The 26,462-nt window shown below is 57.8% G+C and overlaps 1 protein-coding gene across 4 annotated transcripts in view; it reads left to right on the plus strand.

Annotated features, from left to right (window-relative positions):
* LMF1 (lipase maturation factor 1) overlaps positions 1-23,993 on the plus strand; it is a 57,406-nt gene extending 33,413 nt beyond the window's left edge. The window contains exons 5-12 of one of the 4 annotated variants that reach the window (XM_025274817.3): positions 3,919-3,984; positions 6,243-6,410; positions 16,252-16,435; positions 16,880-17,036; positions 17,183-17,366; positions 17,994-18,106; positions 19,348-19,475; positions 19,569-23,993. In XM_025274817.3, the coding sequence (XP_025130602.2) occupies positions 3,919-3,984; positions 6,243-6,410; positions 16,252-16,435; positions 16,880-17,036; positions 17,183-17,366; positions 17,994-18,106; positions 19,348-19,456 (981 nt within the window). In that variant the 3' untranslated portion in view covers positions 19,457-19,475; positions 19,569-23,993. Of the gene's footprint in view, positions 1-3,918; positions 3,985-6,242; positions 6,411-16,251; positions 16,436-16,879; positions 17,037-17,182; positions 17,367-17,993; positions 18,107-18,420; positions 18,640-19,347 lie in introns of those variants that run through there. The other 3 variants (XM_025274816.3, XM_025274815.3, XM_006061662.4) reach the window with 3 other exon arrangements.
* The last annotated feature ends 2,469 nt before the right edge of the window (positions 23,994-26,462 follow it).

Here is a 26,462-nt window from a genome sequence, read left to right on the forward strand (position 1 = left end):
AGGAAGTGAAACATTCACAGATGTGATCATACAAAACCCCAGGAATCTTAAAAAGCAGCTACCGAAGTGAATACATTAATTTAGCAAGGTTGCAGGATACAGTCAATGTGAAAAATGAATGGTCCATCATATACTATAAAGAAGTCATTTGAAAATAAAATTCTGAAAATACTATGGGCCATTGCTTGAAAACTCCAATGCCTCATAATAAATCTGATTAAGGATGTAGAAGACATGCATTAAAACTGCAAAACATTGCTGATATGAACGTAAGACCTACATAAGCAAACAGGTGTCCCCCACTCACAGGGCAGAAGACTCAGTATTGTCAAGATGTCTTTTTCACCTGGATGTATATATAAATTCAGGGTGATTTCTATCAAAAAAGCCCAGTGGGCTTTTTTGAGGGAAAGACATGTCAATTCTAAAATTCACATAAAGAGAATCTTGAAAAAGAACAAAGTTGGAGGACTCACACTCCCTGATTCTTAAGGTTAATTTAAAGCTGAAGTATGAGGTTGATCTAAACTACAAAAATACATCCGTGGAGGAGAGGAGAGTCTGGAGAGAGACCCACCTCTGCTGTCAACTGACTTTGAGCCAAGGTACCAAGTCAGGTCAAGGGAAAAGGAAAGTCAATTTTGTAAACAGTGCCGAAATCACCGGGTGTCTGTGTAGAAGGAGAAAATGAGCTTTGAGTGCTGTTTCAACAAAGAAGATCAGATGCTCAGTAGGAAGAGCCTCCTCTCCAGAAGTCAATCCCTGCAGTAAAAACCTTATTAACGTGATAAAAGAAACACGGGGATGCAACACACCACGCCCCCCAAGAACAAATCAAGTAGGCATCCCGGCCACTTCCTTGCGGAGCCTGCAGTCTGTCACCCCGGCTCCTGGGAGGCATCCTGGGACCCTGAGGAGCACTGTCCAAGGGCTCTGACCTCTACCCAGCTGAACTCCCTCACAGCAGCTCCCCTCCCCGTCCCTCGTCTCTGACCAGCCACAGCAGGACAGTGGTGCCTGGACCTGCAGTGGTGGGGGGCCCTGGACCGTCCCCCCCACCCGCTCCACAGCTCTGGCAGGTCTGTCCCTGGCAGAGGTCATCTGGGCGGTTTTCACAGGCTTCCGGGGTTTAGGGAGGGGGCATGATGAGCCCCCCACCAGCAGTATCCAGAGTTTCCCTCCCTTCACGTTCAGCCCAGAGGGTCCCCCACAGCCGACGCAGTGCCCCTCACCTGCGTGCTGCCTTGGTGAGCTCAGAGGGCAGGTTTCTGTTTGACCCCACCTGGGATTCTGAAAGCAGACACTGCCCCGTCCTGGAGAGAAGGGGCCCATGGTGGCCCTGGATTGGCTGGGACCCCTTCAGATGTGGACTGTTCAGTCCTGAGACCCCGAGCAAGCCCATGTGCACTCAGGTGAGGTCTGAGCGCTGAGCTGTGACCCTCAAATGTTGCATCATCAGGAGACGGGACACAGGGCTCCCCCACCTCTCGCAGAGCACGTGGGGTCCCGTGGGTCAGCTCCGCGGCCAGAGAAGATGCAGGGCGCTGCCAGATTCGATCAGAACTGAGGCACCCCAGCCCGCATGCCCACAGCTGTGGACACATCCCTGACCAGCAGGCCTGCTCCAGGGAGAGCCGGCCCCCTTCCTGCACCTGCAGATGTGCTGTGTCCACTTGTGGGAGGAGCAGACAGAAGGCAGCCGCCTGTGCTTACAGATGAACAGTGGGGTTCCTGGAGCAGACTCTGAGGGGAGAACGGGGTGCAGGGCACGTGCAACACTGGGGCGCTGACGAGGGAGCTGGTGCTGGCTCGGAACCTGAGGCCGTCACCCCTCCCCCCGCCACAGGCCTGGGAGCCCCTCACCCAGTTAGGTGTGGGGGGACAGATGTAGCATCAAGAAAGTGATGTTCTTTCTGTGGCCAAAGGCCTTCTTTCTCCCGTTTCCAAGGGGGAGATTTTCAGAAGCGAGTTCTGGGACCTGTGAGCTTCAGAGAGAAGCCCCTCTGCGTCCCCTGGGCGCTGTCCCCACCCGCTGCCCATGAGGTGAGGCCTGGGCCCCCTCAGCCGCCCCAGAACGTTCCCAGGTCCTGGCACTTGCCCTTTCCCCAAGAAAAGCAGGGGCTGGGCGGACAGCTGCAGGTCACTTGGTGTCTTACTGGCCTGTCTGTGCCATTTTTTTGGAATTAATTTTGGGCTGAAAAAGGCTCAAAGAAGGCTTTGTTCCTTTGACACTTACTCTGGAAGAAAAAAAAATCCGTGGAAAATCTGACATCTGCATTGTAGAGAGAAATCAATAGATGGGAGGAATATAATTATCCTCTGCTCCCAGAAGAACATTTCAGATTTTTAAGTGTCTCATATCAGCTTAGAATTTGAATGACATTTTAATTATTTTGTTTTTTTTCTTCTCTGCCTGGCGTGAATCTCCAAAGAGTGCCACTCTCGGGTTCCGGGGGATGTAGGGAGCGGAGCCGTGCTCACGGGGAGCGTCGTGTGAACTGGCACGTTGTCCTCAGGAGCCAGCGGGGCGTTCGGCCAACAGGATGCTGGGGTCTGCAGCGCTGCTTCTATGCAGATGCAGCCAAGTCTGGGGTGTCCATGCTGGGAGCTGTCTCCTCAGCACGTCCGTGATCTCAGCAAACCCCCTTTCCAGAGCCTCAACCCCGCCCCCAGAGTGACCTGTCTCGAGAGTCTGCAGACACGGCAAGCAGGTCCTCGGGCGTGGTTCCACCTGACTGCGAGGCGCCCAGGCCCCGGGGGGGTTGCTGGACAGCCACCAGGGAGGACGGTGCCCAGGACAGTTGGGTATTGTGGCCTCCATGGGACACACGTATGAACTCGCTGTTGGGCCGCACGGCAGACTCACACCTGGCCTGTGAGCTCGGCCAGGACACAGGTACTTGGCCTCACCGTGGAAGCCGCCAGTGTGGCTGCCGCAGGGCTCCACTGTTTCTTGTGTCTGTTCCGGGTGCCACGGCATCCCTGCCTCCCACAGGGGCCCAGGCCAGGAGCTGGCTGTGTCCTCGGCCCATCCTGTGGGCTCCATGCTCCCGGCCAGGCCGGAGTGGGGCACGTCTCATCTCCTGGGCAGGCATCCCGCCTTGCTGGCCACCACAGGTGGGGCGACTCACACTGTCTACTCTTGGCTCAGAGCCCTCGACTGTCCCAGAGTCCTTCCCATACAGGCTGCTGTCTTCGTGATGCGGTTCTCACCTTCCAGGGCGGTTGTCCATTGAGACAGACATCAGGGCTGAACCTCTGTGTCAAGCAACAGCCTCACTCCTGCCAGGGGACAGATGGCTTCTGACCATGTAGGGGTCAGGTGGAGCTGTGATTCCCAAGGGCAGGTGAACAGGATGTGTGGCAGGCACGAGAGCTGACTGCCCTCATGGCCACTGAAGAGCAGCATGCTGGCCACTGCCTGGCGGGGAGACTGGCGGGGCTGCCAGGACGCTCACCCACAGGAGCCCCTCTCTGCAGCGGGTTGCCCAGTGGACTGGGCAGCAGAGGAGTCCCTGAGCCCGAGGTCTCCCTCATGCTGTGCCTGAGTGCCGGGGTCTCCCACGTGCTGTTTCCCATCATGTCAGCAGCGGGTGGATACTCTGTCTGAGGCCCAGTGGGACATCGTCCCTCCCCCATCTTGGCATTTCTGTCAGGCTGTGTTCTCGTGCTTTATGAATTTGCCTTTTCTAAAACCTCACAGTTGCATTACTGTGATGATGCTCAGAGTCTAAAAGCTGGGTTTTAAAGAAACACAGGAGGAACTGACGTAAAAAGGAGAGTGTTTCTTTTTCCTGCATTTGCTGTTACTCCTGAGATGCTGAATGTTCCCTCCAGGAACACTGTTTGCAGTTGCCCTTCTGAGTCACCCCTGCATGTCTGTGCAGGGGTGGCTCACAGTCCTCTCCATCCTTGCAGGGCCTGATCAAGATCCGAGGGGACCGGTGCTGGCGGGACCTCACCTGCATGGACTTCCACTACGAGGTGAGCAGGGCGGCCAGGGGTGGGTGGGGGCGTGGGTGCAGGCTGAGCCCACCATCCCCTCAGGACAGGCCCTCCAAATCCCTGCTCCTGCTGCTGCTGACCACACTCAGGCTCATGCTGGGGCCTTTCCGTGATTCACCTGAGGGCATCTGGCCTCAGAACAACCTTCTCCTCTGGCATCGGCTCAGCCCCCTTTGCCTGGGCTCCTCAAACCAGCCCTGTCTTTCTCACCCGGTCTGGGCACCACCTGTCAGGCGGGATGTCTTCCTTCCCCGGGGAGGCTTCGGCCTGCTCCCTCCGAGGGGGTGGGGGGTCCCAGAGTTGGGGTGCTAGTGCCCAGATGGGGGGCTAGAGGCAGGAGCTGGGGGTCCCAGAGTCGGGATCCCAGCGCCCAGACGGGGGCTAGAGAGGCAGGAGCTGGGGTTCCCAGAGTCAGGGTCCTGGTGCCCAGAAGGTGGGCTAGAGAGGCAGGAGCTGGCGGGTCCCAGGCCCCGGCTGCTCTCATGACCAGGACGTCATCGGCAACAAGCAGAAGAGCATCATGGCCACTGTGCTCCTACGAGACCCACACAAGGTCATCACAGCTCAGTGTTAGGAGGCACAGAAAACTACCCAAGGAGGAAGGGGCTGGAAGAAGAGGGACACCTGGGAAGCTGGGCATCCAGGTTCCTTTACTGTTCTTGCAACTTCTCTGGGCTTCCCTGGTGGCTGAGCAGTAAAGAATCCGCCTGCCAATGCAGGAGATGCAGGTTTAATCCCTGGGTCGGGAAGATCCCCTGGAGGAGAAAATGGCAATCCACTCCAGTATTCTTGCCTGGGAAATCCCATGGACAGAGGAGCCTGGCAGGCCACAGTCCATGGGGTCACAGAGTTGGACATAACTGAGCAACTAAACAACGACTTCTCTGTAAGATGGAAATCGTGTCCAGTTGAGAAGTTAGCAGGAAGACACTCTCCCAGTGGGGGTTGATGGCCCTTCCCTGGGGCGTCGCACTTGGAGCCCCCACCTCCCTGTGTCCAGTGGGACACCACACCCTCCAGGCACCTGGGCCTGCGCTCTCTGACCGGCATCTCCGTGTGCCCACCGCACACCAGGTGCCTCAGCGTCCACAGCTAATCCGCGAGGAATCACACCCACGGCGGGAGGGAGAGGGTCAGGCCGCAGCCACACCCAGGGCCAGGGTGCACGGGCCGCGTGGCTGGCAGCTGTGGGAGAGTGCTTCCTTTCGCTGGGCTCTAAGCCACATCCAGGGGAGTTACCACCGAGAGTACCATTTACCTTTGGCCCAGCCCTTCCCTCTGCAATGCGGGAGACCTGGGTTCAATCCCTGGGGAAGATCCCCTGGAGAAGGAAAAGGCTACCTACTCCAGTATTCTGGCCTGGAGAATTCCATGGACTGTGTAGACCATGTGGTTGCAAAGAGTTGGACACGACTGACACTCACTCACTTCCTCTGATGGCTGATGGCAGCCGTGCTGTCTGTATGCGTGCACGTGTGGGCCGTGTGTGTGCAAAGGACACAGGGCCCTGGAGGGGGAGTGCACAGCAGACCCCGGCGCCCTTGTCGGACCCGCTGTGCACAGGCACGGAGAGGCGCACTCTGAGTCAGTGGGGCTGTGGGTCCACCGGGGCTGGGGCCGCAGAAGCCTGGTGTCCCGCCCCCAGCCCCGTGCCCTTCACAGAGCTGGATGTCCACAGTGGCCGCCCCAGCCCCACACAGCATCGGCACAGCTGGCCCCTCTGCAGACGGCTGCATGTGCAGGGAGGACAGGGCCCGTCAGCTGGGCCCTGGGCGCCGGCGCCACGGCTGAGTCAACACACAGGCCTTGGGGACCTGCCGCACCCGCCTACCCCACACACATGTGGAGGCCATTCCCAGGAACACACACATGGGGCCGGGACCCTGCGCCCCCAGCCTGCATGTCCTCGGAGAGGAACTCCACGTGTGAGCTCCCGCCATCCCGCCTCCTCCCCACACCCCATCCCTTCACGGGGGTTTGCCAGCGCCTGAGCAGCTCAGCGCTGTGACCACAAGTGCCCCCCGCCCCGTCTCTGAGCACCTGGTCACCAGGGCCCTCAGGGGTCCCTGAGGGGTCGGCGTCAGAAGTACGGGAAGTCTAGGAGTGCCAACTCGGCCGTGTGAGCTGCTGGAGGGGGTGCCTCTCCGGCAGGGCCGCCACGGGGCACACGGGGTAGGGTGCGGAGGGCGGGTCCCCGGGGGCCTCCAGGCACAGCTCAGGGCCTCCCTCGCCCACAGACACAACCGGTGCCCAACCCCGTGGCCTACTTCCTGCACCGCTCCCCGTGGTGGTTCCACCGCTTCGAGACCCTCAGCAACCACTTCCTGGAGCTGGTGGTGCCCTTCTTCATCTTCCTCGGACGGCGGATGTGCATTGTCCACGGGGCCCTGCAGGTCCTGTTCCAGGTGAGAGCCGCGCCCACGGAGAACCTGAGCTCCCACATCCCATCTGCCGCGCCTGTGGGGGTGGACCCGCAGGGCCCCCGTCGCCCGGCGAACCGTGCCCCCATCTTCCCGCTCCTCGGCGTGGGGCCTGTGTGCCGAGCTGCCCCAGACGTGGGCTCCATGGTACTGGCGGGGGGAGGGGACCCACGCCAGGAGGGAGCCTGTGGCTTGGTTGGTTGTTTACTATGGCTGCTTCTACCAAGTTCTCTTGTTTCTTGTTTACTAGAAGTTTTGTGTTTTTTGTTTTGGGTATTTTTAGTCATGAGTGGGTGAGGTTTAGCAAAAATGCAGCCACAGTCAGTTACCCTCCTAGAATGAATCAAACTCAGTCGTGCTGCGTATATGCCAACACGTTGCTGGGTACACTTGCTACCGTTTTGTCTGGGTTTTTTGCACTGTCAGTGAGGTTCTTCAGTGGTTTTCTATCCACACTGGCCGTGTCTGGCTCTGCTCAGGGTCTCACTCTCACCCTCATAAACAAGACGGAACTGTTGCTCCGATATCCCCACTCGGCCCGGGCAGGGCATGGTGGGCGGAGCGGGGTCTTTGTGGCCACTGACAACCTTTCGTGGCTGCTGAACATGAAGGGTCTCTGTTTTCTGTAGGTTTTTTAATGGCAAACATTTTCCTTGGAATTTGTCCGTTTTATCTGCTTTTAGACGTCCTGGTCAAGGAACAAGTGTGGTAGTCTCCTATTTTGCAGTCTGGATTTGTGTCCTTTCCTTGGAAGTTGTCACTCATGATGCTCAGAGCAGATTCTTTTCCAACCAGCCTCATGCTCTTTCAGTGAAAAGTTCCTGTACTTCAGCAGGTGCATTTATTTCCACAGCTTTGTTTTCTCTTTGCCCTTGTTTAGCTCTCCTCTGAGGTTTTTCTCATTCCGTTATTTTCCCTCTCCTAATTACTGAGTATACTGTTTCAGGCGAGCACATGCTGAATCCCTGTCCTTGCCGCCATGATGGTCCTGTGGCTTCAATGTGCCGTCTTGGTCTCCCCTACCCACCTGCTTTTGCTGCCAGTATTTTAAGCTCTACTTTGCTTTTAATCAACAATCTTTTTAAGAACAATGTTAGATTTACAGAAAAACTGAGTTAAGAGTACAAACTGGCCCTTACAGACTGGCATCTCTACTTAGTGATGTGCAGCTGAGGTTGCTTGTGTCCTTCTGTGGGTAGAGAGCTCATCTCTTACTGCTGACTGATACTTCACTGTCTGGATGCACCACAGCTTCTTCCGGACTTGACTCTAGGGCAAAACTCTGGCTGGCCGGTGACCCTTACTCCCAACAGCCTCTGAGGAGGGACGTCCCCAGGAGCCCAGGGGCACTCCTCCACGTCCCTGCCGTGCACACACTTCAGCTCAGGCAAAGGCTCAAGCACCCTTGAGGTCCGGCAGCATGGACACAGCCTCACACTAGACGGTCCTCCACTGGCACAGGATGCCCAATTGCTGGCTCCCCTTTGCTCTGCCGATGGAGAACATGGGTCCCGCTCCCAAGGCAACTCAGAGGACCTGCCTGGAGCACAGCCTCTGTGGGCACCCAGGTCTGCTCAGCCTGCATGGTCACCAGGGTGACTGTGAATCGCTCTTGAGGCTGTGGGGGCATTGATGAGTTGCTGCTTCAGCTGCTTTCACCAGCCTGGGACCACTGGAACCCTCTCAGGGCTATAAACGTGGCAGGGGCCCTCCTGGCATCCCTCAGGCTTCACTGACTAGTTTCTCTCCAGAAATCCAAGCCCAGCTCTGGCAAGCGGTAAGGAAAAGCAAATGGCCATGTCACAAAAAAATTAATTGAAGGAAGTTTGGGTTACTGGTGCAGGTAGACGGGTTTAGCTACTTGAAAATAGGATTTGGGAAGGTATTTATGTTGACATTTGACCCAGCAGCCTCAAAATGCCTTTGTTTGTTCCCAGTGCACGTGATGTCTCATGGCATTTTAGGATGAGGACCCTTTAACTGGACTGGCCTGGCCGAGTGTGTCCTGGGCCGGGGTGCTGGCATCTCCACTGTGGGGGCCATGCAGACTTGGGGGCTCAGGGGTCGGTGGCTCCCAGGCCACATGGCTGGGTCTTCACCCAGCTCGGGCTCTGCTGCCCGGGTGGACAGTGGTGGGCGGTGGTGGCGACAGACACTGGGCAGAGGAGAGCCAGAGCCGGACCCTGACAGGTCAGGCCGACTTGTGGCCCTGGGCGTCACTCTCAAAGGCCAGCTGTGCACTCGCCTTCCGTCCCCCAAGGCCCTGGGAGCCTTGGTCCAGGCACATCCCAGCGTCATATTCCCCCATCCACATGGTGCCCAGGACAGGCCCAGGCTGCGGCTCTTCTCTGAGGCCTGCTCTGTTCCCTCCTGGGGCCAGGCCTCAGCTGTCCAGAGCAGAGAGGATGAACGGCCTGTGGCTCTGCAAGCCCGCCTCCCGGGAACACAGCCCTCTGCAGGCATGGCACTGGGTGCTGTGGGTTTGCATGCTGCTCTCGTCTCCACGCCCGCGACCCCGAGGGTCCCTGGCTCTGTTTGTTTCCGTTTGTTCCCCAGGAGAGGGCTGAGGATGTGAGCACTCGCACCTCCTCCCACGCTCAGTTTGCACAGCTGTTCCGGAAGGTTCTGCGAGTTCTCCAGAGACGGCCTGTTGTCTACATGGGGAGGCGCACCACCTCGACCTCGGACCCCATGCTCTGCCAAGGAGAGACCCTGCAGGGCCAGTGGTCAGCTTTTGCTGTGGGCCCAGCGGGACCTCCTATCCCGACGTGAACCAGACCCGTGGTTCCTGGTCCACGCAAATACACACCTCACATCCCAGACTCCTGTCCCTACCTCCCACCACGTCCGGCTTTTTCTAAACTCCATGACATCAGCCACAGCCCAAGGAACATCGCTGTGGGGACATCACTACAGCTTTGGGCACAGAGAGCTGCCCCCACCAGCCTGAGCGAACTCTCCGCAGCTGGGGTAACAGTGTAACTGCCTGGGGCTTCTGGCCACAGAATATCACCCACGAGCACCCTCCCCCTCCTTGAGGGGCAACTCCTGGGCCTAAGGTCGCACCTCACAGCTCGTCTTCCCACTGTCCCCTGGCACAGGGTCATGGCCAGCGTGTGCTGGACAGGGGTGCCACGACAGCCTCCTGAGTCCCTGGGGCTCCCGCTGCCATGTTAGAAACAGGCCTCCATCCCCAAACGCTCTGATGAACCTCATTCTCTGGGTCAGACCCCCCAGCTGGGCACACAGTGAAGTGACAGGGAGGGGTATCTCTGGGCCCAGGGGACCCACTGAGGCAGGACTGGGGTGGGAAAGCTAGGCATTGCTCAAAGGTCGTTAGGGCCACACATGGACTTAGGCTGCCGAGTCCTCATGCAGCTGGAACTGCAGGGCCTCAGGAACTTGCTGGGCCAGGGCGTTCTTGGTTGTGGCCTGTGGACCAGCACCCGGGGCCCTGCCTCGCCCCCCAACAAGAGCCCCTCCTGCCACATCCAGACGGTCACGGCCACTCAGGTGGCTGTGCCAATGAGGGAGTGTCCTCATCTCCTGGGCTCCAAAGCTGGGGAGCCTGAGCCAGTGGCCAGAGGACCACGCCCAGGGCAGGCTAGCCAGACACCGGCGTCGTGGGGGCAGCTTGTGGCCCTGGCCTTCCTACAGCTCTCAGGAGAAAGGACCACTCTGGCGCTGGCCCCATACCGTAACTCCTGCAGCTGAGTCTGCAGCCGGGACACCGAGGTCACTGGGCAGGAGGCTGAGGCCAACCAGCAAAGCCTCCTCAGGACACAGAACTCAAAGCCCCAGCCAGCAAGGCCAAGGCGCCAAGCGGACACACTGCCCCAGACCTCAGAAGGCTGCATGGCCCCAGACCTGCGGCCCCCACAGCTCTGGCTAGGAGTGCCAGGGCTGCACGGCGATGGCCTCTCTCCAGGGCTCACACTGGTGGGGCCATTCAAAGATGGAGAACCCCCCCTCAGAAAACTCAGGGCCTGAGCTGACTCAAGGGGTCCCAGCCCCACCTGTGCTGAGCCGCCCGACCCCTCCCTGGGGTGCTTCCTTGGCCCCCAACGGCTGCAGTCAGACCAGCCATGTTTGCCATGAGCGGGTGGGAGAGACTATGGTCCCCCAGGGGTGGCCTGGTGTCTGTCTCTCCAGGAGGGCTTGGGTTACAGCCAGTGAGACGATGGGGTCCCAGACCAAAGCTGGGGGGGCGTGGGCAGCGTCATCGCTGTGGGAGCCACGCCAGCTGAAGCCTTGTGCCCATGCTGGGCCGTGGCCCTCATGGGTCCAGAGGCACCCAGGGCCCCTCAGATGACTCTCATTCCGAATGGAAAATAACTGGCTTGGAACAGAAATGAGGGGAACAAAGGCCCCCAGGGAACCCTGCTGGGCATGTGGGGTCTTCTCATCACAAGCACAAGTTCGCACTCACTGTTAAAGCTTTGCAGCCGTCACTCCAGCAGCTGCGACCACGCTGCGTAACTGCCTCATATAAGCAGCCCACAGGCTGCCATGTCCAGCCCCTGCCTGCCGGCGTGCGCGTCCTGCTTGCCCACTTTCCCTTTGTGTCCCGTAGTTTTCTAACATTTCATAGCAGAGGCTGCTGGCAAGTGACTTCCCTTCAGCCCTCTGGGGTCTCGCTGGGGAGTCTGGGGGCCCTGAGCCCCACCCCTCTGGCCATGACTCCTCCCTTCTGGCAGCCTCTGTGATTTTTCTTTTTCAGTTTTTCAGCATGTTGATTCAGTGTGCCTTGGGTGTGGCTTTCTTCGAGTTTATCCTGTTTTGAGATTTCCTAGGCTTCCGTGATCTGTATGTAGTTCTCATCACTGAGAAGTCTCTTCATGTTCCTCCGCGCCCCTCCCCTCCCGGGGTTTAGGTCACTCGTCCGCCAGGCTGCTTGGCTCTGTCCCCCGGGCCCTGCTCGGGTCCACTTCTCCCAGTGCCTCACTTCACAGAGCTCCTGTGGTCCTGGCTCAGATTCACCGACTCCTTCTACAGCGTCAATTTTGTCAAAAGCCTATCCAGTGAATTGTTTTATATGTTACTTTTTAAACTCTCGAGTTTCCGCCCAGTTCTTTGGCATTTTCATATTTCTCTTACTTACGACTGTCTTAAGCCCCTTAATTTTTGACAGTAGCTGTTTTCACATTCTTAGCCACTGGCTTCAGCCCGTTTTGGCTTCTGACTCTGCCCCGGGCAGGTTTTTTCTCTGCCTGTGCCTTCAGGCTACTCAGCACTTCCAGGCTGTTACCTTTCCGTCACTGCTGGACGCCAGTGTTGCGGATTCTCTCCTGACAGCCACTGATTCCCTTACAAATCGCTTTCTGAGCCTCCTGGACACACAATGTCTCTCCACATGAGTTCCCAGGACTCAGGGGTCTTCCAGACCCGAGTAAGGTCAGTGAGGACACACCCTGGGTGGGTCAAGCACTTTCCCCGGCCTCACAGAGGAGGCCCCATCCTCCGAGCTCCGTGGCCGAGGGAACCGAGGCGGAACTGCAGCTCTCGGTTCCTGAGCCCCCTGCCCTGTGCCCACGTGGCGAGCCAGCCCCTCCAGCTCCCAGCATCTCAGATGCTTCGTTTTTCCAAATGCAGTCATTTGTGTGGCCTCTGAGCATAAGGCAGACAGCCCTGAGGTGCAGCCCTGCTTCTTGGGGTGGAGGCGGCGGTGGTGGGGTCTTGGCAAACTCGGCTCAGCAGAGCAGAGGAAGTGTGCGGGGAACAGGGGTGATGCCAGTGTCCGTGGGCCTTGCTCTCGATCCTCGTCCGTGGTAGGGGTGGCGGGTCCTGACACTGCCAGGCCTCATGCTCAGCTCAGCTCTCTTGAGGGACCCTGCGTCCTGATCACCCTTCTTCACATTCCTGCTGCTGCCCACCTCCCTCTCATTCATGGAGCTGAGTGGAGACCACTGAGGGGCTCCGAGCTCAGTTGGCAGGTGTCCTGCCTCCCTGGGCTGCCTTCCTCACTTTTCTTTCCTTTTCTTCTAATTTTTTAACATTTTTCAGGCTAAAGGCTTACACTGTTTTACTTTTGACTCATCCTCGGAAATGGGAAATGGCCAGAACACGTGTGGGCTGAGGTCTCACTCCAGTAAACTGTAGGCACCCTCATCCCAGGCCTCCTCAGGCCCGAGAGCGCCGTTCACTCTGGTCCGGGAGTCCGTCTAGGAGCTGTTGGCTCTGCTGCATCATCTCCCTCAAAGGGCCTCCTGCGCCTGCGCCACATCACAGAGGGCCCCCACTCAGTCTCCCAGATCACGATTCTCCCTGAGCATCATTCCTTCTGCTGCTCACCTGTCTGGGTTTTAGCGTTGCGTGTGTACATGCAAGGGTGCAGAGGAGCAGATACTGCTCACTCCTCGGGGTCCTTCAGGCTAGCAGTGTCCTGCCTCGGTTTCTCTGGATGCCTCTGGGGTCTCGGGAGCCCATGTGGCCGGAAGGCGAGGCTATGGCTCAGTGAGGGTGCAGGCTGCACCAGCCACAGCTGGGAGGTCCGCCCTTGGGCCACCTGGGGTGAATGTGGGCAGGTGGCTCCAGGAAACCTCTAGCTGCCCTGCTCCGCAGCGTGACGGGGGCAGTTTGAGTGTGGCTGGAGTGGTGGGACTGGTGGCTTCTCCCAGAGCCCGGCGGCTCTGAGCACATGCCACCTATCCGCTGCCCGCGGGGCCCGAGCAGTCACTAGGCCCGAGGGCAGTGTGACAATGGATGGGGCCGGCTGCTCCCCGCACCTTCTCAAGGGCTGTGGAACACGGGCAGGGCCCCCAGGGCCAGACCCAGAGGTGTCTTCGCAATGGAGGCTGCAGTGTGCCAGGGGCTTCTCCCCAGCTCTGGCGGCCGTCTCAGCCAAGAACTGCGCAGTAAGCAGAGGGCTTGCCACCCACGTGGCCCCACAGCTGCACCAGGGTGGCAGGCCCCCGGGGACCCGCGTGTCCTCACCCTCCATCTCCAATGCCAGTGGCCTTACTGCACAGCTGAGCCTCGGAGAGAACGGGCCCCATTCGGCTGACCAGCCCACCCGCAAGCACAATGCGCTGGCGGGGCTGTCAGGAGGGGTAAAGGGACAGCTCCCCTAAGCCCGTGCTGACACAGAGGAGGAACCAGTGGAGATCTAAGGACTTGCTGGTCGGAGACAAGGTCTGCCCAGGGGGAGCTGGGCCCGGGCCACATGACCCCTGCCACCTCCGTGGTGGTGGAGGGCCTGCTGGCACCCCAGCCCAGACCCTCAGGATCCTGCAGTCTCAGCAAACCCCAGGGCAAAGCGCCGTCAGCCCCGAGCAGCCCTGCCAGCTCAAGACCAGAGGCCCAGGGACCTCAAGGGGCTGGGCGTGGCTGTGGGAGAGACCACCAGACTAGGGCAGGCGCAAGTGGGGCCACTTTGGGCACCAGGGTTTGTTAACATCCTAGACAGTGAAACATAGAAATTATTTTTAGGCTCAGAACCAGGAAAATTAGCTTTCCAGAGTAATGCAGGGAGAGACCTCCCTGGTGGGCCAGTGGTTCAGACTCCGCACTTCCACTGCAGGGAGCACGGGTTCGATCCCTAGTTGGGGGACTAGGATTCCCCCTCTGTGCAGCACAGCCAAAAAATCCCAAAGTAATCCAGGGAGAGCTGTGACTCCACATCTCACATCACACTCTGTGAAACCCCATCACGGTCCATGAAACTGACTGGTCAAAAACCCAGCTCCCCGCTAGACATGGGTCAGGCTGGTGTCTGTGACCACATGTTCTCCCTGGTCACCAGGATGGAGACACAGCTTTAACGACAAATCAAGGAGTGGGTATCAGCTGAGCCTCACCTGGCCGCATAGCTCTGGCCTGGGCCTGTGGTCTCACCTCCTCCCTCAACACCCCACTCAGCCCTGACCCATGAAGCAGAGGAGCCCATGGGCGGCAGATACGCACACAAACGACCTGGGTGGGCACTTGGTCACTCTGCTACTTGGGGGCTGTCGGCTGGTCCGGGTCTGACTGCTCTGCAGAAATGTGACCATCTGGTTGGACAGCTGAACTTGATGAAGTCCTCCTTACTCTTCTCATCACCATGGCGACTCCGCTGTGGTCACTGCGGGTCTGCTGTCACTGAGGGTCTCTTTTCACTGAGGGTCTGTTTACTTGCTGGTGCTACTGATCCCCGTTTCCTTCTACCTTGCTGACCTGCAGCTCCTGGTGTCGTTTCCCCTTTTCTGAGGTGGTGTTTGAGGCAGTGTCTCCCTGTAGACACCGCCACATGGACCGCCCACACCTGAGACCCCCGTCGTCCCAGAGCCCCTGCTTCCTTGCGGGTCTGAGCCCCACCACCCCCAGGGGCAGAGCCTGGACCAAAGCAGAGCCAGTGTGACCCTTATCTCACACCTTCCCCAAAACGCTAATTTGAAATAGATCTGAGACCTAAACATATAATATCCAGACCTGGAAAATTTTTAGATCTTTATATCTCTGAAAGAAGAAAAGATTTCTTAGATGGGACGCAAAAAGCAAAATTGTAAAGTTTTTTAAAAGTGTAACTTGGACTTCCTGAAAGTGGAAAATGTCACCTCTTTGAAAACCAAATAATGAAAATGAAGAGGCTGCAGCTGGCAGTCTGCATGCTGACAGGACAGGCTCTGCCGGGACCTGCACTCAGCGAGGCACGGGGGTGTCCGGGTGCTCCCCTCACCCTCCCTGGCCTCCAGCCAGCCCCCTGCTGAGTCACCTGGAGCCTCCTCCCCTGTGTCTGTCACTCCTGTAAGGACCCAGAAGCTCTGTGTGCAGTTGGCCTGGGGCCCTGTGCTCAGAGGCGCCTGCCGGGCACACGGGCGGGCGTGACCCTGCAGCCTCTTCTCCCCTTGAGTGAAGACCACCCCACTCCCAGCCACACCCTTGACAGCCAGGTCTGCATCATGGAGAACCTGCCACTTTGAGTCTCTAGAACAGCTGACAGACATGCGGTTACCAGAAGGGACCCTATGGAGCTTCTGGCTGGGAGGCAACCCCCGGACGCAGGCAGCAACACTCGTGGACAGACCAGGGAGCGGAAGCCCCTTCTGTCCCGCACTTGGGGGACCTTAGTTCTGACAAGTTGTCTGGTCAGTGCCAAGCCCAGGGGACTGAGTACGTGTGGGCTTCTTGGACCCTGGTCATCCAGGCTCACAGGGACACTCACCGGATCCAGCTGGGCCCATGGAGGCTTCTCAAGACGGGCAGTGACCAGACTCTCGGGCAGCCACCCGGCAGATAGCACTGGGAGGTTCACGAAGACAGGGTCCAGCTAAGTTGCATCCAGGTGCAGGCCGACCTCGCAGGCCGCCTGCCCCGGGGATAGACCCAGGCCCAGGGCTGGCCTCGTGCCTGGTCACTCCGTGGTGGAAGCCGGGCTGGCACACAGGCGCATGCACCAGCGCACTCCCCAGTCCTGGTCCAGGGGAGCAGCAGGAGCCCCATCCAGACCCCGTCCCAGTGAGGGACGCGCTGCAGGGCCCCGGGGCTGGCTGTCGAGGAAGGCACGCTGGGCCTGCTGCTCACTGGTCACAGTGACAGCTGCCACAGACACAGATTCGTCCTTTCCCGGCTGTGAAGCTGAGAACCCCAGCAGCCTCCGCACGCGGGCAAAGGCCAGACTCAGGGTCAGCAGGAGGGGTCTCACCAGAGGCGCAGGGCAGAGCCCACCTCTGAGGTTGTTTGGGACATGGGCATCCCTGGGCCAGTCTGAGGGAGGCAGGGCAAGCGGCCTGGGTGGGGTAGGGGGCTGGGCACCTGGGATCAGCACGGGCTTCGGGAAGGGCGCGACCCCGGCCCGTGCATCACCACAGCTCGTGAGGTGCAGCGGCTGGAGCCTGTCTCCCCGCAGGTGGTCCTCATCATCAGCGGCAACCTGAGCTTCCTGAACTGGCTGACCATCGTGCCCAGCCTCGCCTGCTTCGATGACGCCACCCTGGGCGGCCTGTTTCCCTCGGGGCCTGGCCGCCTCAAGGACCAAGTCCTGAAGATTCAGGAGGAGGAGGCCCGAGGGGCCGGGGCCCCCCGGACACGTGGTGGGTGACACTGGAAGGCGGGCGTGGCTGGGGAGCCCAGGTGGTCTCCATGTCTGGTGCCAATCAACCCCTGAGGCTATGGCACCCAGCCCCGTGCCCACCCCAGCGGCCTGGGAGACAGAGCAGTGTCTCCACGCCTGGGCAGGGTCACTTTCGCCTGCGTGGTATGGACGGTGTGTCCTGGTCCTCGGCACAGTGACCTCAGATACTCCAGCCCAGGTCTTGGGACAGCTTGGGGGCTGGAGGGGGGCTGAAAGGAGTGGCTGTGTTTCCACATCAGCCTGGAAGGTATCCTAGGCTCAGGGAGAAGGGGCTGCGCGTGGTGGGAGCCCTTCCCAGACTCCCCTAGGGACCAGCTATACCTCTTTTGGTCTCCGTGGGCCCAAGGGGCCACAGAGAGGCCACGCCTGGGGGCTGCAGCCCACCCATTGTGCCCCCTCCCAGCAGGCAGCGTGGCACGGGGCACGGTCAACCTGGCACTGGGCGTTCTGGTAGCCTGGCTCAGCATCCCCGTGGTCCTCAACTTGCTGAGCCCCCGGCAGGTCATGAACAGCTCCTTCAACCCCCTCCGGATCGTCAACACATACGGAGCCTTTGGCAGGTACCTCAGGGCCACTGAGACCCCGGGGGAGACGCGCACACGCGGCCAGCCCCCGCCTGCACCCCCAGCCTTACCGTGGCCTGCTCGGGTCGGGGGTCAGGGTGGGGAGGCTCAGCCCTGACTCAGCCCCTCCCCATCCCTGCCAGCATCACCAGGGAGCGCACGGAGGTCATCCTGCAGGGCACAGCCAGCGCCAACGCCAGTGCGCCCGACACTGCCTGGGAGGACTACGAGTTCAAGTGCAAGCCCGGGGACCTGAGGCGGCGCCCCTGCCTCATCTCGCCGTACCACCACCGCCTGGACTGGCTCATGTGGTTCGCGGCTTTCCAGGTGAGGCCCTCGGTGGGGAGACCCTCGATGGGGAGGCCCTCGGTGGGGAGGCCCCACAGACACAGGATGAGGTAAGGGAGTCTGTGCTGGGGCGTGGCCCATGGGAACCTGCCAGGGCCCCCCCCCAAGGCTCTGTGGGTGCCCAGGGCCGGGCCTCCCTGCCGGCTTCTCAGAGTGCTTCCCCCAGAGCAGACAAGGCAGGCATGGCCAGCAGCAGGGCAGCCAGCATCCGCGGAGCCTTCACTCAGACCCGAGCAAACCGGCAGGACTGTGACCCCCGCCCAGGACGACAGCCTCTGGGAGGCTCAGTCACGTGTCTGGGACCCCTGGTCCTGCCAATGACAAAGCCAGGCCTGGCCCCATTCCACCCAGGTCCCCGAGGACAGGACACGGGGGAGGCGCCCAGGAGAGCAAGCAGGCGGCAAGAACAGGAAGGACCAACACCACGGGGTACAGGCCCCCAGGAAAGCCCCACCCAGGAGAGCTAACTGCCAAGTGTGCTGAGTCAGGGCGCCCAGGCCGGCAGCCTGAAGGCTGGTAGCTGTCAGGAGGGAGGGGCGGGGTGCACACACATGGGGGCTCTCAGCTGTCTGCACCCCGAGTGCCCCGTCCTCTCCTCACCCCCAGACCTACGAGCACAACGAATGGATCATCCACCTGGCGGGCAAGCTCCTGGCCAACGACGCGCAGGCCCTGTCCCTGCTGGCCCACAACCCCTTTGAGGGCCGGGACCCCCCCAGGTGAGACGCCCCTGCCAGACAGGCCCCCGCTGCAGCCTCGGCTGCCCCTCAGGGCTTCTCTCCTAAATGCAGAGCTCTGCCCTGGGGGCCGGCCCGGCCCAGAACCAGGCCTGGACACAGCAGTCCCGAGGCCCCACATACCCACTGAGGACCGCAGGCTCAGTCTGCAGGCCCTGAAGCTTGGCCCTTCTGCTCCCGAGCCCCACTGCCTGCCATCACAGGCTGGGCCTCTGGCTGCTTCTGGCCGGGCACAGCCCAGCTCTGCGCCCAGGGCCGTCCAGGGGCTGAGGCTGCCCGCTGCCCTCGCCTTGCAGGTGGGTCCGAGGAGAGCACTACAGGTACAAGTTCAGCCGCCCTGGGGGCAGGCACGCGGCCGAGGGCAAGTGGTGGATCCGCAGGCGGCTTGGCCCCTACTTCCCGCCGCTCAGCCGCCAGGACCTGAGGGGCTACTTCACGTCCCGGGAGTGGCCGTACCCAGAACCTGAGTAGAGGCGGCCAGGGCTCGTGGCAGGAAATAAAGCAGGAAGACAGCGGCTGGTTGCTCTGAGTGGGGGTCTCCGTCCCCAAGGACGTGTGGGAAGCAGGGCTGGAGAGGAGGGGCTGCTGGCCCGGATGGGGTCCACGCTTCCTCGTCTGCCTGGGCCCCACATCGCTGCTCACCAGGGGGCCCTGAGCCCCTCCCTGGCCGCGCTCCAGGTCAGCAGGCCCCGGGCACTGGCGTCCCAGTGCTGCCCGCGTGGCCTCTGCCCCCAGCTGTGCCTGCAGCACCCACTCTGGGTCCTTGGCACCAGCGGGCTGGTCCTCAGCCCAGCGTGTCGTATGCCAGTGTGGCCAGGAGAAAACCCTGCCTCTCCTTTCTGCTCCAGAGTGGGTCCCCACTGCATGCAGGAGGTGCGTGTGTGGGAGAAGCTGGGGCTCCCCTCAGAGCCCACACACCCCTGCACCCACTCTCCCCTGCAGTGACCAATGCCCAAGGGTGTAGACAGGGCCTCTGTCCTCCTTGGGTGGGCTACCCCCACCAACCCTGATCGAGGTCCTCCCCCCACCTGTGACCACGCGCTCCATCTCACGCTGGAGCCTCCTGCACCCTGACCCTGACCCGGGAGGGGGGCACAGCAGAGTGGTCAGCCCTGGCCCGGACACTGGGGTGCGGGGTCCCCAGGGCAGCCGCTCTGTGGCCTGCTCACTTCAGGTGGAACTGGATTAATGGTTTGTTGCTTGGCGACCCTCCTGGGCTGCAGCCCAGAACCTCCACAGCCTGACGTCAGCGGTGAGTGGACACCTGCCCCCCCAGCCATCCACGGCGCCTGCTGCAATGCGGAGGGTCCCCACGAGAACAAGCTGGTCTAGGCCAGGAGGCCAGACTGAGGTGGGCACAAGCGTGAGTCTGTGCAGAGCCCCCCCGCCCGCCTGGGGGCCAGCCGGCCCAGGTGCCAACAGAGAGGCCGTGTTCTGCTCGCAGGCAAACAGGCGCCCTGTGTCTACCACGGGACAGATGGGGCCTCAGACACGGAGCCTGGAGCCAGCACGTCTGCCCACGATGGCTGCATGGAGCTACCGCTGGCCCGCCGTGCCTGGGCCCTTCCCGGGGGGCTGTCCTGGGGACCCTGCCAGTGGGTGGGAGTACCAGGGGTGCCCCTGTGGGGCCCAGGACGGGCAGGGGGCCTGAAGAGACACTGTGTCTTGGCTCCGGGTGGCCCCCTGGCCCCAGAACCACAGGTGGCCTCCTTGCCAGGAGCCGTGGTGGGTGTCCGCCCTGCCAGCCCTGCCCACCACACTCTGGGCTCAGCGCCACCCAGGGATCAGGCCGGGGAGCCGTCAGGACTCGGCACTCCTGGTATGGGCTCTTCTCTTGGCTTTGGTCCAGCCATACTGGTCCCAAGACTCCTGGGACCTCTTAGGACACACACAGACGGTGATCTCAGACCTGCAGGCTGGGCGGAGCCATGGGTGGAGCCATGGACAGGAGTGATAGCAGGAAGGTGGCCCAGGAACCCAGTGGCATGCTCTCACCCCAGGGGACATCCCAGGTGCAGTCAGGGTGGGTGCATGGCCCACTAACAAATCAAGGGCCCCATCAGACCTGCCCATGCCTCCACAGGCTCGGGTCCCTGAGGGGTCCCTACTGGTCAGAAGCGGCCCCACCCCGACCTTCAGAGCCTGTCCTGAGACCCACACCCTCCTGTCGAGAACAGTCAGAGCCCACCCTCCTGCAAAGCCCTCCCATGGTCCACCTCACTGAGCCTGAACCTGTGGTCTCCACCCATCACCTTGCCCCTCCCCTGCGTCCTCTCATCCTGCTCACCCACCAGCCATGTGGGGCCACAGGGCCTTTGCACTGGGAGCTCGCGGTGCTCACGACACTCAGGGCCACCTCTCCTGCCTTTGCTCGACCCCAGCTGCTCCTGGTCACACATGGGTTGGCAGGGGCTCACGCTGGCCCCCCAGTGCTGGATACACTGTTGACCTGATGCAAGAGAAAGGCCCAGAGACGTGTGTCTGCTCCAACTGAAGCTGCCTCTGTCCAGTGTCAGGACAGTCAGCTGTTGGTGGGGAGGTCGGGGGGGCAGGGACACAAGGTTGGGGCTTGGCTCACCCCTCCCAGGACAGGCGACTGAGTCCTGGGGGTCCTGGTGGGTGAGGATCCGCCCTCCTCGACAAGAAGCTCAGCTGCAGGTTGGGAACTGAATTTCTATCAGGTACGGGCCACTGCACAGGGTCCTAGGTTCACCTTCTAAAACCAGGAGTCCACTCAAGGCAGGGGCAGAGATATTCTCACAACACAGGAAGGGGTGGCCTGCTCGCAAGAGAGGTGAGCAGAGTGTGGCCTGGGCATTGACCCTCTAGGGGACTGGAAATTTAAGGTCAGTTCTTCCCACCCGCTCTCTCGAGCTGCCGCCTCATGGAAACCTCTGCCTGACAGGCTCGCCCTCGATGAGACCCCCGCCCCGTCTGGGGGCTTCTCCCCTGCAGAGCACTCTGCCCCTGTGGCTGCCTCAGTCTGAATGGGGGTCTATGTGGTGATGGTTGCAACGCCCGGGCCCAGCCCCACACCTCCCCACAACTCTCTAACTCGAGGGCCCTGCACTCGGCCCTCTTGCTCCAAGACAGGACTTGGGCCTCCGGTCACCAAGCAGCAGCTAAGCTCAGGTGACCCACTGAGTCTGGCTGGGGGCTCAGCTGGGGGCCTGTCTCAGGGAGGACCCACTGCCTCCCTCTTGCTTGAGGACAGAGCAAAAGGCTCAACACAGGTCCTATCCCCCTGAGCAGGGTGTGTGAGAGCCTGCCTCCATCAAAGGGGCTCTGGGCATCATCCCTTTGCCAGAAGGTCTTCTCTCTCGGAGATGATAAACGCTGAGGCCACGCCCACCTTCAGTCAGATCCAGCCCTCCTCTCCCCAGGCTTCCGCGTCCTCACAGGGATGGCCCGACGTTCAGCGCTCTTAGGCCGCCGGCTCTGGAGGGACAGGGTCGGTAAACACCGGCCTGTGGCCCCTCAGGGGCAGGACCATCTCCTGAGGCTGTCAGTTTTTAGAATGGCCCGTGGAGACGTGGAAGCCTGAGCGGCCCTGAGTGCCTGGCTACCTGTCTCGACTGCCCCGCTGGAGGCCGCCCAGGGGCTGAGGCCTGCTCCCCCCGACATTCGTCGGGGGCTGTTCTCGGTCCCCTCGCCCCTGTTCTCAGCAGCCACTCCAGCTTCTCAGGTCAGCTGTCCTGCTCTGTCTCACCCGCACGCGTGCTTTTCCTTCCTGCCACCTTTTCCAGGTCTGCCTTCCGTCTTCTCCTCGGGCTGCACGCTTACTGTCTTTCTTCCTGTTCCCCCGATTTCTAAGCACAGCTGAGGACCCTCACACAGTGGCTGCGCTTGCAGGGCTTCGTGAATTAGACCGTGGTCTCCTCTTAACGCAGCAAACGGCAGAGGCAGGGACTGAGGTGCTCACGCGCAGGGACTGGGAGGCAGCCTTTTACCTGAGTTTTATCAGCCTGTTTGTCACTCCCAGCGCCCCTCGCCCCCACACCGCCAGCACGCTGGGTCAACACCCCTTTCAGAAGTGAACAGACTCTGGTACGAAGGACACTTGAATTCCAAGAAGGCTACTTGCGTCCCTCTGCGGAGAGGTTCCCTTGCTCAGCATCATGACAACCTGTCCCCAAGATCCACTCCCACCCTATATCCTGTGGCCTGAGGACACCATGGACCTTTGCGCTCAGGGACTCAATTCCAAAGGTGGAACTCACATGTCAGAAAACTTAACCTTTATAGTTCCTAAAATAATCAACAGAATTGACGCAACAGTAGCTTTTACTGACGAAAAGAGAAGATACAAACAACTAAAATCAAAAAAGCTAAGTGGGACATTACTATCTACATCACAGACATAAAAAGGACCACAAGAAAACAGTGTGAACAAATGTGCCAACAAATCAGGTAACCTAGACGACCCAAATTCCTAAAGACATGAAACGCTCAAAGTGACTCAAGAAGAAAAAGGAAATTGAAGAGATCTCTTGCACATAAGATTGAATCAGTAATCAAAACTTCCCAGCAGAGAAAAAGACTGAAGCAGATGGCTTTGTTACAGAATACTCCCAAGAATTCAAAGAAAAGTTAACACAAATCCCTCCCAAACTCTTTCCCAAAAAAATCAGAAAAGGAGGGAACACTTCCTAACTCATCTTATGAGGGCAGTATTACCCTGGTAACAAAGACAGACAAAGACACCAGTATCCTTTATGAACAGAGATAATTCTGTTATCAGAATTATTTATAACAAAAATCCTCAACAAAATACTAGCAAAACAAGTCTATCAGCATATTAAGAGAATTATATGCCATGACTGAGTGGGATTTTCCCCAGAAATGCCAGAGTGGTTCAACATAAAATCGATCAATGTAATACACCACATCAACAGAATGTGGTGGTGGTGGTTTGGTCACCGTGTCGTGTCCGACTCTTGCAACCCCATGGACTGTAGCCTGCCAGGCTTCTCTGTCCATGAGATTCTCCAGGCAAGAATACTGGAGTGGATTGCCATTTCCTTCTCTAGTAACAGAATATAGGTGCAGGGAAAAAAAGTCTTTCAGTTGATGTAAGAAAGTCATTTGCTCTCATGATAAAACCACTCAGAAAACTAGGAAGAGAAGGGCACTTCCACACATAACAAACATTCATGAAAAACCCCACAGCTAATGTCATCCTCAATGGTGAGAGACTGTAAACTTTACCTCTGTGATCAACACCAAGACAAGGACACCCATGTGCACCACTGCTATTCAACACTGCACTGGAGATTGAGCCAGAGCAATTAGTCAAGAAAAATAATTAAAAGGCTTTGAAATTGGAAAGGAAGCAGTGAAACCATATTCACAGATGATATAATCATATATAGAAAAGTCCAGTGATCCACAAAAATACTACTGGAGCTAATAAATTAATTCAGCAAAGACTGAGGGTATGAGATCAACATGCAAAAATCAGATGTGTTTCTATACCTGCAATGAACAATCTGAAAAAGAAACTAAGGGAACAATACCACTTACAATAGCATCCAAAAGGATCAAAAACCTAAGAATAAATAAAACCAAGGAGGTGAACGACTTCTACACTGAAAGGTGCAAAAATGAGAAGCATCTATGTCCATGGATTTGATGACTTAATTCTGTTAAGTTGACAGTACTAATAAAGTATCTACTAAGTTGATGCATCTCTATCAAAATTCCAATGGCCTGTTTTATAGAAATATAAAAGTCAATCCTCAAGTCCACATGGAATTGCAAGGGCCCCAAATAATGAAAACAACTTTGAAAAAGAAGAAAGTCGACGGGCTCACACTTCCTGATTTTAAAACTTAATACAAAGTAATCAAAACTGGTAATAGCACAAAAATAGACACACAGATCAACAGAATAGAAAGCAGAGCCTAGAGAATCCCTCACATGTTTGGTCAAATGGTCTTTGACAGGGTGCCAAAACCATTCAGAGGGAAGAGGATAGTCTTTTCAAATGATGCTGGGAAAAATGGATCTAAATGCTAAAGAATGAGGTTAGGCCCTCACCTCACACCATATTCAAAAATTAACTCAGGGACTTTCCCTGGTGGCCTAGTGGCTAATAAGATTCTATGCTCCTAATGCAGGTGGCCCAGGTTCGATCGCTGGCTGGGAAACTAGATTCCACATACTGCAATCTAGTTCTCATGCGGCAACTAAAGATTGCATGTGCCGCAACTAAAACCCAACGCAGCCAAATAAATATTTCTTTTCTAAGTACCAGTACACACTTCAATGTGGATAAAACTTTCAGTTCAGTTCAATTGCTCACTCATGTCCATTTCTGTGACCCCATGGACTGCAGCACGCCAGGCCTCCCTGTCCATCACCAACTCCCTGAGTTCACTCAGACTCATGTCCATCGAGTCGTTGATGCCATCCAACCGTCTCATCCTCTGTCGTCCCATTCTCCTTCTGCCTTCAATCTTTTCCAGCATCAGGGTCTCTTCCAATGAGTCAGTTCTTCACATCAGGTGGCCAAAGTATTGGAGCTTCAGCTTCAGCATCAGTCCTTCCAATGAATATTCAGGACTGATTTCCTTTAGGATAGAGTGGTTTGATCTCCTTGCTGTCCAAGGGACTCTCAAGAGTCTTCTCCAACTCCACAGTTCAAAAGCATCAATTCTTTGGCACTTGGCTTTCTTTATAGTCCAACTCTCACATCCATACATGACTACTGGAAAAAACATAGCTTTGACTAGATGGGCCTTTGCCGGCAAAGTAATGTCTCTGCTTTTTAATATGCTGTCTAGGTTAGTCATAGCTTTTCTATGAAAACATTATGCCCAGTAAAATAAGCCAGACAAAAAGATCACCTGTTATATGATTCCTTTTATAGAAATATCTAGAACAGGTAAATATAAGGATACAAAGCTGACTAGTGGTTGCCAGAGGAGAGAATGGGTGGGGGGGGGGGGGCAACTGCTAATGGTTCAGGGCTTCTTTCTGAGGTAATAAAATACTTTGAAACTAGATAGAGTTGATAACTGCATGAGACTGATATACTAAATGTCACTGAATGTTCACTGCAAAATGATTAATCTTAATGTCAATTTCATCTCTATTTTTTTAAATAAAACAAAAAAAAAAACCTTGTAAGTGTCCTGAGACCCTGCCCCAGGGGCTGGGAGACCTCACGCTTCCATGTGTGTGGGGCACATGGCACAAAAGCGTTGGGGGGAGGGCAGATTAAGTGCTCCATCCCTTTACTGCTGTGTGCACACGGCTGGATTCACTCAGGCTGAAACATGTGGCTGTGGTTGGCGGGTGGGATGGAAGGTGGGTGTCCAGAATCAGCCTGTGACCACACTTGGTCACTGACGGTCTTGGAAAGACAGTCACACACGCGACTACCAATTAGCTGAGGAAAGACAAGCAAATGATAAGGGCAGTCATGGCTGCACAATGCTAGGCCAAGGAAAGGAGGGCAAACAGAAGGGCAGTCGTGGCTACGCGGTGCTGGTGATTCTTAAACCTGCGTCTGCTGAGGCCACCGACCCCCTCTTCCCGACTCAGATGAGATTCTTAGCAAGGCCTCGGGGCGGAGCACAGCTGGGGTCCTCTGCCCACTCTCTGCAGGTGTGTGGCCACCTCATCCACTGGGACTGATCTGACGGGTGAGCAGCAGCTGACCCTGCAGCCTCTGGGCTGTGTGACCCTGCAGCCTCTGGGCTGTGTGCGTCACTGTTCCAGGGGTCACACCTGCCCAGGGGTGCGCATGGTCCACATGATAACAGCTTTATCATACATCCTGGGACCTCGTGGTCTCAGCCCCCACTGCTCTAAACTGCCTTGACATCTTTAGCACGTCCCTCACAACAAGTAGAAGCTTCTTGTTCTAACACAGGCAGACTCGTCTCATCTCACTTCACAGATATTGGTGCTTTTTACAAATTGAAACAACCCTGCATCAAGCCTGTCAGCACCATTTTTCAACAGCGTTTTGTCATGTCAGGCCTCCATGTCACATTTTAGTAGTAATATTTACTTAATTAAATATTAATTTAATTCTCTTAATAGTAATTAAAATGTTTGAATATTGCATTTGTTATGGTGATGTGTGATCGGTGATCTTTGATGTCACTACTGTTAATTGTTTTGAGGCCACAACCTGTACCTTTATAAGACTGTGAACCTAATGGATCAACATTTGTTTCCGACCTGTCATCCTCCCAGCTCTCTTTCTCTCCTTAGGACTCCCTGTTCCCTGAGATACAACAATACTGAAATTAGGCCAATTAATCAATCACCCTACAATGGCCTCTAAGTGTTCAAGTGAAAGGAAGAGTTGCACATCTATCACTTT

This window comes from Bubalus bubalis, chromosome 24 (genome assembly GCF_019923935.1).
Source record: "Bubalus bubalis isolate 160015118507 breed Murrah chromosome 24, NDDB_SH_1, whole genome shotgun sequence".
NCBI classification, from domain to species: domain Eukaryota; kingdom Metazoa; phylum Chordata; class Mammalia; order Artiodactyla; family Bovidae; genus Bubalus; species Bubalus bubalis.